At 62.9% G+C, this 15,081-nt stretch overlaps 1 protein-coding gene across 2 annotated transcripts; it reads right to left on the reverse strand.

The window, feature by feature from the left end:
• Window positions 1-1,900: 1,900 nt before the first annotated feature.
• Window positions 1,901-14,635, reverse strand: CAPNS1 (calpain small subunit 1). Of its 2 annotated transcripts, XM_082299639.1 has the most exons (11): window positions 14,520-14,635; window positions 13,849-14,234; window positions 12,816-12,849; window positions 12,585-12,674; window positions 10,089-10,146; window positions 9,892-9,956; window positions 9,694-9,762; window positions 8,855-8,933; window positions 6,555-6,671; window positions 4,618-4,676; window positions 1,901-2,182 (listed from the first exon to the last, which is right to left on the reverse strand). In XM_082299639.1, exons 2-11 carry the CDS (start codon window positions 14,016-14,018, stop codon window positions 2,156-2,158), a joined length of 768 nt encoding a protein of 255 aa, XP_082155765.1. In that variant the 5' UTR covers window positions 14,019-14,234; window positions 14,520-14,635; the 3' UTR covers window positions 1,901-2,155. The 2 variants fall into 2 exon arrangements, with proteins under 2 accessions (XP_082155765.1, XP_082155766.1); XM_082299640.1 differs by lacking the exon at window positions 14,520-14,635 and having other exon boundaries at window positions 12,585-12,673; window positions 13,849-13,994.
• Between the last annotated feature and the right edge of the window lie 446 nt (window positions 14,636-15,081).

The following is a 15,081-nucleotide window of genomic DNA, read 5'->3' on the forward strand; positions in this document are numbered from 1 at the left end:
AAACCGGCACCGGGACACCCAAACCGGGACACCCAAACCGGCACCGGGACACCCAAACCGGGACACCCAAACCGGCACCGAGACACCCGAACCGGCACCGGGACACCCAAACCGGCACCGGGACACCCGAACCGGCACCGGGACACCCGAACCGGCACCGGGACACCCCGACCGGGACCGGGACACCCCCCCACCGGCACCGAGACACCCAAACCGGGTCGGGGACACCCAAACCGGGAGAGGGACACCCCCCCCACCGGGACCCCCCCCCACCGGCACCGGGACACCCCGATCGGGATCGGGACACCCAAACCGGGGCCGGGACACCCAAACCGGCACCGGGACACCCAAACCGGGACACCCAAACCGGCACCGGGACACCCAAACCGGCACCGGGACACCCGAACCGGGACACCCAAACCGGCACCGGGACACCCAAACCGGCACCGGGACACCCGAACCGGGACACCCAAACCGGCACCGAGACACCCAAACCGGGACACCCAAACCGGGACACCCAAACCGGGACACCCAAACCGGGACCGGGACACCCAAACCGGGACACCCAAACCGGGACACCCAAACCGGCACCGGGACACCCAAACCGGGACGGGGACACCCAAACCGGGACACCCAAACCGGCACCGGGACACCCAAACCGGGACACCCAAACCGGGACGGGGACACCCAAACCGGGACACCCAAACCGGCACCGGGACACCCAAACCGGGACAGGGACACCCAAACCGGGACAGGGACCCCCCCACCGGGACCGGAACAGGGACAGGGACCCAAACCGGGACACCCAAACCGGGACAGGGACAGGGACCGGGACACCCAAACCGGGACACCCAAACCGGCACCGGGACTCCCCCACCGGGACCCCCCCCCCCTCCCCAGGACCCCCGAGCTGAGCCCGGGACCCCCCGCAGTGGCACCGGGACCCCCCCGTTACCGAGTGGGGACCCCCAATCCCAGGGAACCGCCCCCCCCCCCGCCCCATGCCCCCAAATCCTCAGAGACCCCCCCCAAATCCTCAGAGACCCCAGAGACCCCCCCAAATCCTCAGAGACCCCCCCCAAAATCCTGAGACCCCAGACCCCCCCCCAAAATCCTCAGAGACCCCTGAGACCCCCCCCAAAATCCTCAGAGACCCCCCCAAAATCCTCAGAGACCCCCCCCAAATCCTCAGAGACCCCCCCCAAAACAGAGCCGAAGGTACCGGGTGGGGGGGGGGTGGGAATTTATTTTGGGGGGGGGTCGGGGATACAGCTGGGGGGTCCTGGAAGGTCCTGGAGGGTTCTGGAAGGTCCTGGAGGGTTCTGGGGGGTCCTGGGGGGCCTGGAGGGTTCTGGGGGTCCTGGAGGGTCCGGGGGGGTCCTGGAAGGTCCTGGAGGGTCCTGGAAGGTCCTGGAGGGTTCTGGAAGGTCCTGGAGGGTTCTGGGGGGTCCTGGAGGGTCCGGGGCGGTCCTGGAAGGTCCTGGATGGTCTGGGAGGGTCCTGGAGTGTCCTGGAAGGTCCTGGAAGGTTCTGGGGGTCCTGGAGGGTTCTGGGGGGTCCTGGAGGGTCCAGGGGGGTCCTGGAAGGTCCTGGAGGGTCCTGGAGGGTCCTGGAAGGTTCTGGGGGTCCTGGAGGGTTCTGGGGGGTCCTGGAGGGTCCGGGGCGGTCCTGGAAGGTCCTGGAGGGTCCTGGAAGGTCCTGGATGGTCTGGGAGGGTCCTGGAGTGTCCTGGAAGGTCCTGGAGGGTCCTGGAAGGTCCTGGAAGGTTCTGGGGGTCCTGGAGGGTTCTGGGGGGTCCTGGAGGGTTCTGGGGGTCCTGGAAGGTCCTGGAGGGTTCTGGGGGGTCCTGGAGTGTCCTGGATGGTCTGGGAGGGTCCTGGAGTGTCCTGGAAGGTTCTGGGGGTCCTGGAGGGTTCTGGGGGGTCCTGGAGGGTCCAGGGGGCTCCTGGAAGGTCCTGGAGGGTCCTGGAAGGTCCTGGAGGGTTCTGGGGGGTCCTGGAGGGTCCGGGGCGGTCCTGGAAGGTCCTGGATGGTCTGGGAGGGTCCTGGAGTGTCCTGGAAGGTCCTGGAGGGTCCTGGAAGGTTCTGGGGGTCCTGGAGGGTTCTGGGGGGTCCTGGAGGGTCCGGGGGGGTCCTGGAGGGTCCGGGGGTCCCCTCACGAGTACATGGTGAGCTGGAGCCACTGTGGGGGCGGGGGGATGACACCCGGTCAGGATTTGGGGGATTTTGGGGGGGTCCCTGGAGGATTTGGGGTCATTCCAGGGAGATTCTGGAGGGCCACTGGAAGGTTTGGGGTCATTCCAGGGAGATTTGGGGTCATCCTGGGGAGGATTTAGGGCGTCCAGGGAGATTTGGGGGGGGGGGGGGTTCCCGGAGGAGTTAAGGGGGTCCAGGAAGGTTTGGGGTCCCCCCAGGGGCATTTGGGGGGTCCCTGGAGGGTTTGGGGTCCTTGCAGGGCAATTTGGGGTGACTCCCGGGGGGATTAAAGGGGTCTTGGGACGGTTTAGGGTCACCCCAGGGGGATTTGGGGGGGTCCTTGGAGGGTCTGGGGTCACCCTGGGAGGTTTGGGGGACTCTTGGAGGATTTGGGGTCATCCCAGAGGGGATTTTGGGGATCCCTGAGGGAATTTGGGGACTCCCTGAGGGGTTTGGGGTCACCCCGGGGGGATTTTGGGGATCCCTGAGGGAATTTGGGGACTCCCTGAGGGGTTTGGGGTCACCCCGGGGGGAATTTGGGGACTCCCTGAGGGGTTTGGGGTCATCCCGGGGGGATTTTGGGGATCCCTGAGGGAATTTGGGGACTCCCTGAGGGGTTTGGGGTCATCCCGGGGGGATTTTGGGGATCCCTGAGGGATTTTGGGGACTCCCTGAGGGGTTTGGGGTCACCCCGGGGGGATTTTGGGGATCCCTGAGGGAATTTGGGGACTCCCTGAGGGGTTTGGGGTCACCCCGGGGGGATTTTGGGGATCCTTGAGGGGTTTGGGGTCACCCCGGGGGGAATTTGGGGACTCCCTGAGGGGTTTGGTGTCATCCCGGGGGGATTTTGGGGATCCCTGAGGGAATCTGGGGACTCCCTGAGGGGTTTGGGGTCATCCCGGGGGGATTTTGGGGATCCTTGAGGGGTTTGGGGTCACCCCGGGGGGATTTTGGGGATCCCTGAGGGAATTTGGGGACTCCCTGAGGGGTTTGGGGTCACCCCGGGGGGATTTTGGGGATCCTTGAGGGGTTTGGGGTCACCCCGGGGGGAATTTGGGGACTCCCTGAGGGGTTTGGTGTCATCCCGGGGGGATTTTGGGGATCCCTGAGGGAATCTGGGGACTCCCTGAGGGGTTTGGGGTCATCCCGGGGGGATTTTGGGGATCCTTGAGGGGTTTGGGGTCACCCTGGGGGGATTTTGGGGATCCCTGAGGGAATTTGGGGACTCCCTGAGGGGTTTGGGATCACCCCGGGGGGATTTTGGGGACTCCCTGAGGGGTTTGGGGTGACCCCGGGGGGATTTTGGGGATCCCTGAGGGAATTTGGGGACTCCCTGAGGGGTTTGGGGTCATCCCGGGGGGATTTTGGGGATCCTTGAGGGAATTTGGGGACTCCCTGAGGGGTTTGGGGTCACCCCGGGGGGATTTTGGGGATCCTTGAGGGGTTTGGGGTCACCCCGGGGGGAATTTGGGGACTCCCTGAGGGGTTTGGTGTCATCCCGGGGGGATTTTGGGGATCCCTGAGGGAATCTGGGGACTCCCTGAGGGGTTTGGGGTCATCCCGGGGGGATTTTGGGGATCCTTGAGGGGTTTGGGGTCACCCCGGGGGGATTTTGGGGATCCCTGAGGGAATTTGGGGACTCCCTGAGGGGTTTGGGGTCACCCCGGGGGGATTTTGGGGATCCTTGAGGGGTTTGGGGTCACCCCGGGGGGATTTTGGGGACTCCCTGAGGGGTTTGGGGTCACCCCGGGAGGATTTTGGGGATCCCTGAGGGAATTTGGGGACTCCCTGAGGGGTTTGGGGTCATCCCGGGGGGATTTTGGGGATCCTTGAGGGGTTTGGGGTCACCCTGGGGGGATTTTGGGGATCCCTGAGGGAATTTGGGGACTCCCTGAGGGGTTTGGGATCACCCCGGGGGGATTTTGGGGACTCCCTGAGGGGTTTGGGGTGACCCCGGGGGGATTTTGGGGATCCCTGAGGGAATTTGGGGACTCCCTGAGGGGTTTGGGGTGACCCCGGGGGGATTTTGGGGATCCCTGAGGGAATTTGGGGACTCCCTGAGGGGTTTGGGGTCACCCCGGGAGGATTTTGGGGATCCCTGAGGGAATCTGGGGACTCCTTGAGGGGTTTGGGGTCACCCCGGGAGGATTTTGGGGATCCCTGAGGGAATTTGGGGACTCCCTGAGGGGTTTGGGGCCACCCCGGGGGGATTTTTTGGGGGGCGGGGGTCCCTGACAGATTTGGGGTCTCTCCATTGACACAAACCCAGCAGGGCCATTTTTTGGGGTCCCCCTCCTTTTCCCCACCAGGGAACCTCCCCAAAACTCTGGGGCCACCCCAAAAAAAGGGACGGGACCACCCGGGGGACCCCAAAATCCCCTTGGGGGACCCCAAAATCCCCCCCCGGGACCCCAGACCCACCTCCTGGAGGCTGACACGGATCTGCCCCGTCCCGTCCCGGTCCAGGGACTTGAAGGCACCTGGGGGGGGACCCCAAAATCAGGGGGGGGCACCCCAAAATCGGGGGGGAACCCCAAAATCAGGGGGGACCCTAAAAGCGGGCCCTGCACCCCGCCCCCGCCAGGGGAACCCCAATAAAACCCCTGGATTTTGGGGACTCCTCCAATTTTGGGGTCCCACATCCATTTTGGGGATCCCTCTCCCGATTTTGGGATTCCACCCCCCCGATTTTAGGATTTTCCCCCCCCCCAATTTTAGGGTTTCCCCCGATCATTTTAGGATTTTCCCTCAATTTTGGGATTCCACCCCCCCCCCCACCCCGCAGTTTTAGGATTTCCCCTCCGGATTTTGGGATTTTTTCCCCCCTCTTTGGGGATTCCCCCCCAGATTTTAGGGTCTCCCCTCCGATTCTTCAATTCCCTCACAGTTTTTTGGGATTTTCCCGTCCAGTTTTAGGATTTTCCCCCCAATTTCGGGATTCCCCCCACCGATTTCAGGAATTCCCCCCAGTTTTGCGATTTCCCCCCGATTTTGGGGTTTCCCCTCTCGGTTTTGGGATTTCCCCCCTCGGTTTTGGGATTTCCCCTCCAATTTTAGGATTTCCACCCCGATTTCAGGAATTCCTCCCCCGATTTTGGGATTTCCCCTCCAATTTTAGGATTTCCCCCCTCGGTTTTAGGATTTCCCCTCCAGTTTTAGGATTTCCACCCCGATTTCAGGAATTCCCCCCCCCCCGATTTTGGGATTTCCCCCCTCGGTTTTAGGATTTCCCCTCCAGTTTTAGGAATTCCCCCCCAGTTTTGCGATTCCCCCCCAAAATTTTGGGATTTCCCCTCCAATTTTTTGGGATTTCCACCCCCCCGGATTTTAGGATTTCCCCTCAGATTCTAGGAATTCCCCCCAGTTTTGCGATTCCCCCCCGATTTTGGGATTTCCCCCCTTGGTTTTAGGATTTCCCCCGCATTTCAGGAATTCCCCCCAGATTTTGGGATTTCCCCCCTCGGTTTTAGGATTCCCCCCCAGATTTTGGGATTTCCCCCCTCGGTTTTGGGATTTCCCCTCCAATTTTAGGATTTCCACCCCGATTTCAGGATTTCCTCCCTCGATTTTGGGATTTCCCCACCAGCTTTAGGATTTCCCCCCTCGGTTTTAGGATTTCCCCCCAGATTTTAGGAATTCCCCCCAGATTTCAGGATTTCCCCCCCAATTTCAGGAATTCCACACCCCAGATTTTAGGATTTCCCTCCTCGGTTTTCGGATTTCCCTCCCAATTTTAGGATTTCCCCCCTGGATTTCAGGAATTCCCCCCAGATTTTAGGATTTGCCCCCCCCAGTTTTAGGATTTCCCCCCCAATTTCAGGATTTGTCCCCCAATTTGGGGATTCCCCTCCAACTTCAGGATTTCCCCACCAATTTTAGGATTTCCCCCAAGGTTTTAGGATTTCCCCCCAGATTTTAGGAATTCCCCCCAGTTTTGCAATTCCCCCCCAAAAATTTTGGGATTTCCCCCCTCGGTTTTAGGATTTCCCCCCCAGTTTCGGGATTTCCCCCACCGATTTCAGGAATTCCCCCCAGTTTTGCGATTCCCCCCCGATTTTGGGATTTCCCCCCTCAGTTTTAGGATTTCTCCTCTAATTTCAGGATTTCCCCCTCAATTTCAGGATTTCCCCCCTCGGTTTTAAGATTCCCCCCCATTTTAGGATTCCCCCCCCAGATTTTACGATTTCCCCCCTCGGTTTTAGGATTCCCCCCCATTTTAGGATTCCCCCCCCCAGATTTTACGATTTCCCCTCAGATTTTAAGATTTCCCCCCCGCGGATTTCAGGATTTCTCCCCCGATTTGGGGCTTCCAGCCCCGATTTCAGGGTTTTCCCCCCCAAAATCCCGGCCTCCCGTACGGAACATGGCGTCGAGGCGCACGAGGCAGCTGATGAAGTTGTCGAAGTCCAGGTTCCCCCCCTCGTCCCCGTAACGACGCCCCAAAACCCCCCAAAGTGGGGGGGGCAGCCGGAATCCTGGAGGGGGGGGGAGGGGTCACACGTGACCTTTGACCCCCCCCAAAAATGCCTTCAACCCCCCCCCCCCAAATAGCCCCAAAAATGCCCCCCAATATCCCAAACCCGCCCAAATTCCCCCCAAAATCCCAAATAATCACGACCCGCCCCTCCCCAAACTCCCCAAAACCCCAAACCCTAAGGGGATTTTGGGGTTTCCCAGAGGGTTTGGGGTGACCCCAGGGGGATTTTGGGGGTCCCTGATGATTTTGGGGTCACCCCAGGGGGATTTTGGGGTTTCCTGGAGGGTTTGGGGTCACCCCAGTGGAATTTAGGGGATCCCTGGAGGATTTTGGGGGTCCCTGACAGGTTTGAGGTCACCCCAGAGGGATTTGGGAGGTCCCTGGAGGGTTTGGGGTCACCCCAGAGGAATTTTGGGGGTCCCCAGGAGGATTTTGGAGGTCCCTGGAGGATTTGGGGTCACCCCAGGGCGATTTAGGGGGTCCCTGGAGGAGGATTTTGGGGGTGCCTAACAAGTTTGGGGTCACCCTAGAGGGATTTAGGGGGTCCCTGGAGGGTTTGGAGTCACCCCAGAGGGATTTTGGGATCACCCCTGATGATTTTGGGGTCACCCCAGGGGGATTTTGGGGGTCTCCAGGAGGATTTGGGGGGGCCCTAACAAATTTGGGGTCACCCTAGAGGGATTTAGGGGGTCCCTGATGATTTGGGGGTCATCCCAGAGGAATTTAGGGGGTCCCCAGGATGATTTTGGGGGTCCCTGACAGGTTTGGGGTCACCCCAGGGGGATTTTGGGGCTTCCTGGAGGGTTTGGGGTCACCCCAGAGGGATTTAGGGGGTCCCCAGAAGGATTTAGGGGGTCCCTGGAGGATTTGGGATCACCCCAGGAGGATTTTGGGGGTCCCTGGAGGGTTTGGGGTGACCCCAGGGGGATTTTGGGGGTCCCTGGAGGGTTTGGGATCACCCCAGGAGGATTTTGGGGGTCCCTGGAGGGTTTGGGGTCACCCCAGAGGAATTTTGGGGGTCCCCAGGAGGATTTTGGAGGTCCCTGGAGGGTTTGGGGTCACCCCAGAGGAATTTTGGGGGTCCCCAGGAGGATTTTGGAGGTCCCTGGAGGGTTTGGGGTCACCCCAGGGCGATTTAGGGGGTCCCTGGAGGAGGATTTTGGGGGTGCCTAACAAGTTTGGGGTCACCCTAGAGGGATTTAGGGGGTCCCTGGAGGGTTTGGGGTCACCCCAGAGGGATTTTGGGGTCACCCCTGATGATTTTGGGGTCACCCCAGGGGGATTTTGGGGGTCTCCAGGAGGATTGGGGGGGGCCCTAACAAATTTGGGGTCACCCTAGAGGGATTTAGGGGGTCCCTGATGATTTGGGGGTCATCCCAGAGGAATTTAGGGGGTCCCCAGGATGATTTTGGGGGTCCCTGACAGGTTTGGGGTCACCCCAGGGGGATTTTGGGGCTTCCTGGAGGGTTTGGGGTCACCCCAGGGGGATTTTGGGGGTCCCCAGGGGGATTTAGGGGGTCCCTGGAGGGTTTGGGGTCACCCCAGAGGGATTTAGGGGGTCCCCAGAAGGATTTAGGGGGTCCCTGGAGGATTTGGGATCACCCCAGGAGGATTTTGGGGGTCCCTGAAGGGTTTGGGGTGACCCCAGGGGGATTTTGGGGGTCCCTGGAGGATTTGGGATCACCCCAGGAGGATTTTGGGGGTCCCTGGAGGGTTTGGGGTCACCCCAAGAGGATTTTGGGGGTCCCTGGAGGGGTTTGGGGTCACCCCAGAGGGATTTTGGGGGTCCCCAGGAGGATTTAGGGGGTCCCTGACAGGTTTGGGGTCACCCCGGGGGGATTTTGGGGTTTCCCAGGAGGATTTTTGGGGTCACCCCAGAGGGATTTTGGGGGTCCCTGACAGGTTTGGGGTCACCCCAGAGGGATTTTGGGGATCCCTGCAGGATTTGGGGTCACCCCAGTGGAATTTAGGGGACCCCTGCAGGATTTGGGGTCACCCCAGGAAGGATTTTGGCGTCACCCCGGCGCCGATTTTGGCAATCCCCCATCATTTTGGGGTCAACCGGGGATAATTTCCCCCTTCCCCCACCCCCCAAATTCCCACACCCCCCCCCAAAAAAAACCCCAGGACCACCCCCAAAATACCCCAAAATACCCCAAAATGCCCCAAAATGCCCCAAACCTGCGGCCTCGAAGGCTCCCGGCAGCTCCTGGGGCCCGATGGTCCCCGAGCGATCGGTGTCGAATTGTTTGTACACGCACTGGAAAATTTTGGGGGGGGGGAGGGGGGACACCAAATTTGGGGGGGGGTCCCAGGAGGGATCCTGTACCCCCAAATCCCCCCCCCCCCCCCCCCTCCCCAAAATTTGGGCACCCTCCCAAACCCCAAAAATCCAACCCCGCTCCCATTTAAGGGATTTTTAATCCTTAAATTCCAAATTTTGGGGTCACCCATCTCCCCCTCCCCCCAATCCCCTCCCCCCCCCCCCAAAAAATTTTGGGGGGCTTGAGGAGGTTTTCTATGACCCCCTCCCCCCCCCCTCATTTTTTTTTAGGATGGGTGGAATTTAGAGGGGAAATTTTGGGGTCACAGCCCCGCTTTTGGGATCCCCCCTCGATTTTGGGGTGTCCCTGATTTTTGGGGCTCCTCCCTCGAATTTGGGAGGGGGGGGGGGTCCCAGGTTTTAGGGGGTCTCGCTCTAATTTTGGGGTCTTCCCCAATTCTGAGTGACCCCACCCCTGATTTTGGGGCTCCCATCCCCATTTTTGGGGTGCTCCCTCACCCCCATTCTGAGCTCTCCCCGATTTTGGGGTCTCTTTTATTTTAGGACCCCCCCCCCCAAAATTTTGCCTTCTCGCTCCATTTTGGGGTCTCCCTCTATCCCCAGCACCCCAATTTCGGGATCCCCGCTCCACCTTCAGCCTCTCCCTGTGATTTTTGGGATTCCCCACCCATTTCAAGACCCCCCCCCCTCCCCACCCAAATTTTGGGCTCCTCCCCCAAATTTCGGGGTCCCCCACCTGCCACTTCTTGATGTTGTTCCAGAGGTACTTGAACTCCTCAAACCCCAATTTCCCGGTGGTGTCGCTCTGGGAGGGGGGGGTCTCGTCAAGGATATTTTGGGAAGGCAACGAGGACCCCCCCTCCCCCCCCCCCAATTTTCCCGCACCCCAAAACCCCCCAAAACCCCCCAAAATCCCCCCAAAATCCCGGGATACGTCCATGACGGCCACCATGCTCCGGCACGTGTCCAGCCCGAATCCGTCCGTCTTCAGGTCAGGATCTGTGGGGGGGTTGGGGAGGGTGGAGGGGTCAAGAGGGGATTTTGGGGGGGGGACCCCAACTCTTGGACCCCCCCCTCGGGTTCCAGGCACCCCAAAATTGCCCCCAGCCCCCGTTTTTGGGGGGCACTCACGGCGGGTGACGACGCGGTTGAGGATGTTCATGAGCTCGGTGGGGCTCACCTCCATGTCCTGGGGGGGGGAAGGGGGGTCAGGGGGGGCTGGGGACCCCCAAAAATGCTGACCCCCCCCTCTGCCCCATCATTCTGAGCACCCCAAAGTCTGGGGGACCCCCAAAATCCTGATCTCAAAATCCTGGGGGAATCCCCAAATCCTGATCTCAAAATTAGGTGAACCCCAAAATCCTGATCCCAAAATCGGGGGAACCCCCAAAATCCTGATCTCAAAATTGGGGGACCCCCAAAATCCTGATCCCAAAATCGGGGGAACCCCCAAATCCTGATCTCAAAATTGGGAGACCCCCAAAATCCTGATCTCAAAATCCTGGGGGAATCCCCAAATCCTGATCTCAAAATTAGGTGAACCCCAAAATCCTGATCCCAAAATCGGGGGAACCCCCAAAATCCTGATCTCAAAATTGGGGGACCCCCAAAATCCTGATCTCAAAATCCTGGGGGAATCCCCAAATCCTGATCTCAAAATTGGGTGAACCCCCAAAATCCTGATCTCAAAATTGGGAGACCCCAAAATCCTGATCTCAAAATTGGGGGAACCCCCAAAATCCTGATCTCAAAATCCTGGGGGAATCCCCAAATCCTGATCCCAAAATTGGGTGAACCCCAAAATCCTGATCTCAAAATCGGGGGAACCCCCAAAATCCTGATCCCAAAATTGGGTGAACCCCAAAATCCTGATCTCAAAATCCTGGGGGAATCCACAAATCCTGATCTCAAAATTGGGAGACCCCAAAATCCTGATCTCAAAATCCTGGGGGAATCCCCAAATCCTGATCTCAAAATTAGGTGAACCCCAAAATCCTGATCCCAAAATCGGGGGAACCCCCAAAATCCTGATCTCAAAATTGGGAGACCCCAAAATCCTGATCTCAAAATTGGGGGAACCCCCAAAATCCTGATCCCAAAATTGGGGGAACCCCCAAAATCCTGATCCCAAATCCTGACTCCCCCCACCCTGACCACCCCAAAGTCTGGGGGGACCCCAAAATCCTGGGGGAATCACCAAATCCTGATCCCAAAATCCTGGGGGAACCCCAAAATCCTGATCCCAAATCCTGGGGGAACCCCCAAATCCTGACCCCCCATCAAAGTCTGGGGGACCCCAAAATCCTGATCCCAAATCCTGACCCCCCCCCTCACCCTGGCCCCCTCAAAGTCTGAGGACCCTCAAAATCCTGATCCCAAAATTGGGGAACCCCCAAATCCTGATCCCAGGGGGTCCCGAGAGTTCGGGGGGATCCCGGGGGGATTTGGGGGGTTCGGGGAGGGGGATCCCGGGGGGTTCCCGGGAGATCGGGAGAGGAGGGGGGGTAGGGGGGTTTCCCGGGGGGGTTCCGATGGCTCGGGGGGATCCCGGGGGGGATTTGGGGGGATCCCGAGGGGGTTCCGATGGGTCAGGGGGTTCCCGGGGGAGATCCTGGGGGGGTTCCGATGACTCGGGGGGATCTCGGGGGGAGTTCCAAGGGGTCGGGGGGATCCCGGGGGGATCCCGGGGGGGTCCCGGGGGGGTTCCCGGGCGGGATTTGGGGGGATCCCGGGGGGGTTCCGATGACTCGGGGGGATCCGGGGGGGGGTTCCGATGGGTCAGGAGGTTCCGGGGGGGTTCCGGGGGGGGTCCCGGGGGATTCCCGGGGGGGTTCCGAGGGCTCGGGGGGATCCCGGGGGGGTTCCGATGGGTGGGGGGGATCCCGGGGGGAATTTGGGGGGTTCCCGGGGGGGTTCCGATGACTCGGGGGGATCCCGGGGGGGGATTCCCGGGGGGGTTCCGATGGGTCAGGGGGATCCCGGGGGGAGTTCCAAGGGGTCGGGGGGATCCCGGGGGGATCCCGGGGGGGTTCCGATGACTCGGGGGGATCCGGGGGGGGGGTTCCGATGGGTCAGGAGGTTCCGGGGGGGGTTCCGGGGGGGGTCCCGGGGGATTCCCGGGGGAGTTCCGATGGCTCGGGGGGATCCCGGGGGGATTCCCGGGGGGGGTTCCGAGGGCTCGGGGGGATCCCGGGGGGGTTCCGATGGGTGGGGGGGATCCCGGGGGGAATTTGGGGGGTTCTCGGGGGGGTTCCGATGACTCGGGGGGATCCCGGGGGGATTCCCGGGGGGGGTTCCGAGGGCTCGGGGGGATCCCGGGGGGGTTCCGATGGGTGGGGGGGATCCCGGGGGGAATTTGGGGGGTTCCCGGGGGGGTTCCGATGGCTCGGGGGGATCCCGGGGGGGGGTTCCCGGGGGGGTTCCGATGGGTGGGGGGGATCCCGGGGGGAATTTGGGGGGTTCCCGGGGGGGTTCCGATGACTCGGGGGGATCCCGGGGGGGGATTCCCGGGGGGGTTCCGATGGGTCAGGGGGATCCCGGGGGGGATTTGGGGGTATCCAGGGGGGGGTTCCGATGGCTCGGGGGGGTCCGAGGGGGTCCCGGGGGGTTCCCGGGGGGGTCGCGCACCTCCCCGGCCAGTTGGGTGAAGAGGCGCCGGAACTGCCGAACCTCCTCGCTCTCGTTGGCATCGACCGTGGAGATGTGGGCGCGGGGGGGCTGGGGGGGGGGAACACGGGGGGGGGGGGTCAGGGGACCCCAAATCTGATGGGGGGAGGGGGCACAGGGGACACCCCCTCTTCCCCTTCCCCCCCCGGAGGGTCCCCAAGGAGCGGGGGGAGGGGGGTGGGGGTCACTTACGGGGGGCTCGGGGTTGTAGTGGGCGGCGGCTTCGCTGCGGGGGGGGGGGGGACGGCGGGGGGACAGAGGGGTCACCTCCTGCCCCAAAATGTCACCTCCTGCCCCAAAATGTCACCTCCCGCCCCAAAATGTCACCTCCCGGGCCAGGGTGTCACACCCTCCCCCCCCCCCCAATGTCCCCTCACCCGATGGCGCTGATGACGCCACCCAGGACCCCCAGCCCCGTGTCCCCCCAATGTCCCCCCTAATGTCCCCAGTGTCCCCCCAGTGTCCCCAATGTCCCCTCACCCGATGGCGCTGATGAAGCCACCCAGGATCCCCCAGGACCCCCAACCCCGTGTCCCCCCCAGTGTCCCCAATGTCCCCCCAGCCCCGTGTCCCCCCAATGTCCCCCCCAATGTCCCCAGTGTCCCCTCACCCGATGGCGCTGATGACGCCACCCAGGATCCCCCAGGACCCCCAACCCCGTGTCCCCCCAATGTCCCTAATGTCCCAAATGTCCCCAGTGTCCCCCCAGTGTCCCCAATGTCCCCAGTATCCCCCCCAATGTCCCCAGGGTCCCAAATGTCCCCCCCAGTGTCCCCCCAGCTCTGTGTCCCCCCAATGTCCCCAGTGTCCCCCTCAGTGTCCCCTCACCCGATGGTGCTGACAAAGCCCCCCAGGACCCCCAACCCCGTGTCCCCAGTGTCCCCAGTGTCCCCAATGTCCCCCCCAGTGTCCCCCCCAGTGTCCCCAGTGTCCCCTCCCCCGATGGCGCTGACAACGCCACCCAGGACCCCCCAGTGTCCCCCCAGCCCCGTGTCCCCAATGTCCCCCCCAGTGTCCCCCCAGCCCCGTGTCCCCCCCAGTGTCCCCCCATGTCCCCAATGTCCCCCAGCCCCGTGTCCCCAATGTCCCGCCCAATGTCCCCAGTGTCCCCCCCAGTATCCCCAGTGTCCCCAATGTCCCCCCAGCCCCTTGTCACTCCAGTGTCCCCCCCCAGTGCCCCGTGTCCCCCCCAATGTCCCCCCCAGTATCCCCAGTGTCCCCTCACCTGATGGCGCTGATGACGCCCCCCAGGACCCCCATGGCCCCCCCGGCGCCGCCCCCGCCGCCCCCTCCGCCGCTCAGGAGCCCCCCCAGGACGGAGCCGATGCCCCCGGGGAGGCCCCCGCCGCCCCCGCCGCCCCCGCCGCCCCCCAGTAACCCTTTCACCAGGAACATGGTGCCGAACTGGGAGTTACTGGGAGCGCTGGGGGGTTACTGGGAGCGCTGGGAGAGCACTTTGGGGGGGTTACTGGGAGCACCGGGGAGGCACCGGGACGTTACTGGGAGCGCTGGGAGGGCACTGGAGGGGTACTGGGAGCACCGCCGAGGCACCGGGACGTTACTGGGAGCACTGGGAGGGCACCGGGGCGTTACTGGGAGCACTGGGAGAGGCTGGAAGAGAACGAGACAGCACCGTTAGGCGACACCGGGGACGCCAGAGGGGGTCTCCGGACCCCCCCTGACCCTCCCAGGACCCCCCCCAGACCCTCTCGGGATCCCTCCCGGGGTGGGGGTCCCGGTCCGGTCCCGGTTCGGGGCGCGGATTTCCGGGAATGGGGCGGGGCCGGCGCTGAGTCACGGAGAGGTTCGGGGGGGGGGGGGAAGGACCGGGGGGGTCCCGGGAGGGTCCGGGAGGGTCCGGGAGGGTCCGGGAGGGGGTGGGGGGGGGTTCGGTACCTGCGGGAGCGGCGCCGGTTCGGGGCCGAGTTCGGGACCGGAACGGGGAAAGGGGGCGGGGCCACGTCCGGGACCCACCCGGGGCGGGACCGGGACGGAAACGGACACCGGGGGCGTGGCCTGGAGCTGATAAGGGACACGCCCTGGGCGTGGCCGGGACGGGGGCGTGGCCTGGAAGCGATAACGGGGCGTGGGAGGGGCGTGGTCAGCGCTGGGGGCGTGGCCAAGGCATGAGTGACAGCAGGAGCCGCCCGTAGCCTCCGGGGAGGGGCGTGGCCATGGCCATGAGTGACAGCAGGAGCCGCCCGTAGCCTCCGGGGAGGGGCGTGGCCATGGCCATGAGTGACAGCAGGAGCCGCCCGTAGCCTCCGGGGAGGGGCGTGGCCATGGCCATGAGTGACAGCAGGAGCCGCCCGTAGCCACCGGAGAGGGGCGTGGTCAGCGCTGGGGGCGTGGCCAAGGCAATGACTGACAGTTCGGCCCGCCCTATGGGGCGGCATGATGTAGATAATATGTAAATGAAGGAGGCGTGACCAGCGAGCCGAGCCTGTGACGTCATCAA

Source organism: Coloeus monedula, assembly GCF_965178545.1.
Source record: "Coloeus monedula genome assembly, chromosome: 33".
Lineage (NCBI taxonomy): Eukaryota > Metazoa > Chordata > Aves > Passeriformes > Corvidae > Coloeus > Coloeus monedula.

Excerpts from the sequence above, each read along its gene's own strand:
- CAPNS1 (XM_082299639.1), bottom strand. The coding sequence starts at position 14,018 with ATGTTCCTGGTGAAAGGGTTACTGGGGGGCGGCGGGGGCGGCGGGGGC. Across the intron at positions 10,147-12,584 it reads TCACCCAACTGGCCGGGGAG|GACATGGAGGTGAGCCCCAC; the intron begins GTGCGCGACCCC and ends TCCCCCCCCCAG. Across the intron at positions 6,672-8,854 it reads GGGAGCCTTCGAGGCCGCAG|GATTCCGGCTGCCCCCCCCA; the intron begins GTTTGGGGCATT and ends CCCCCCCTCCAG.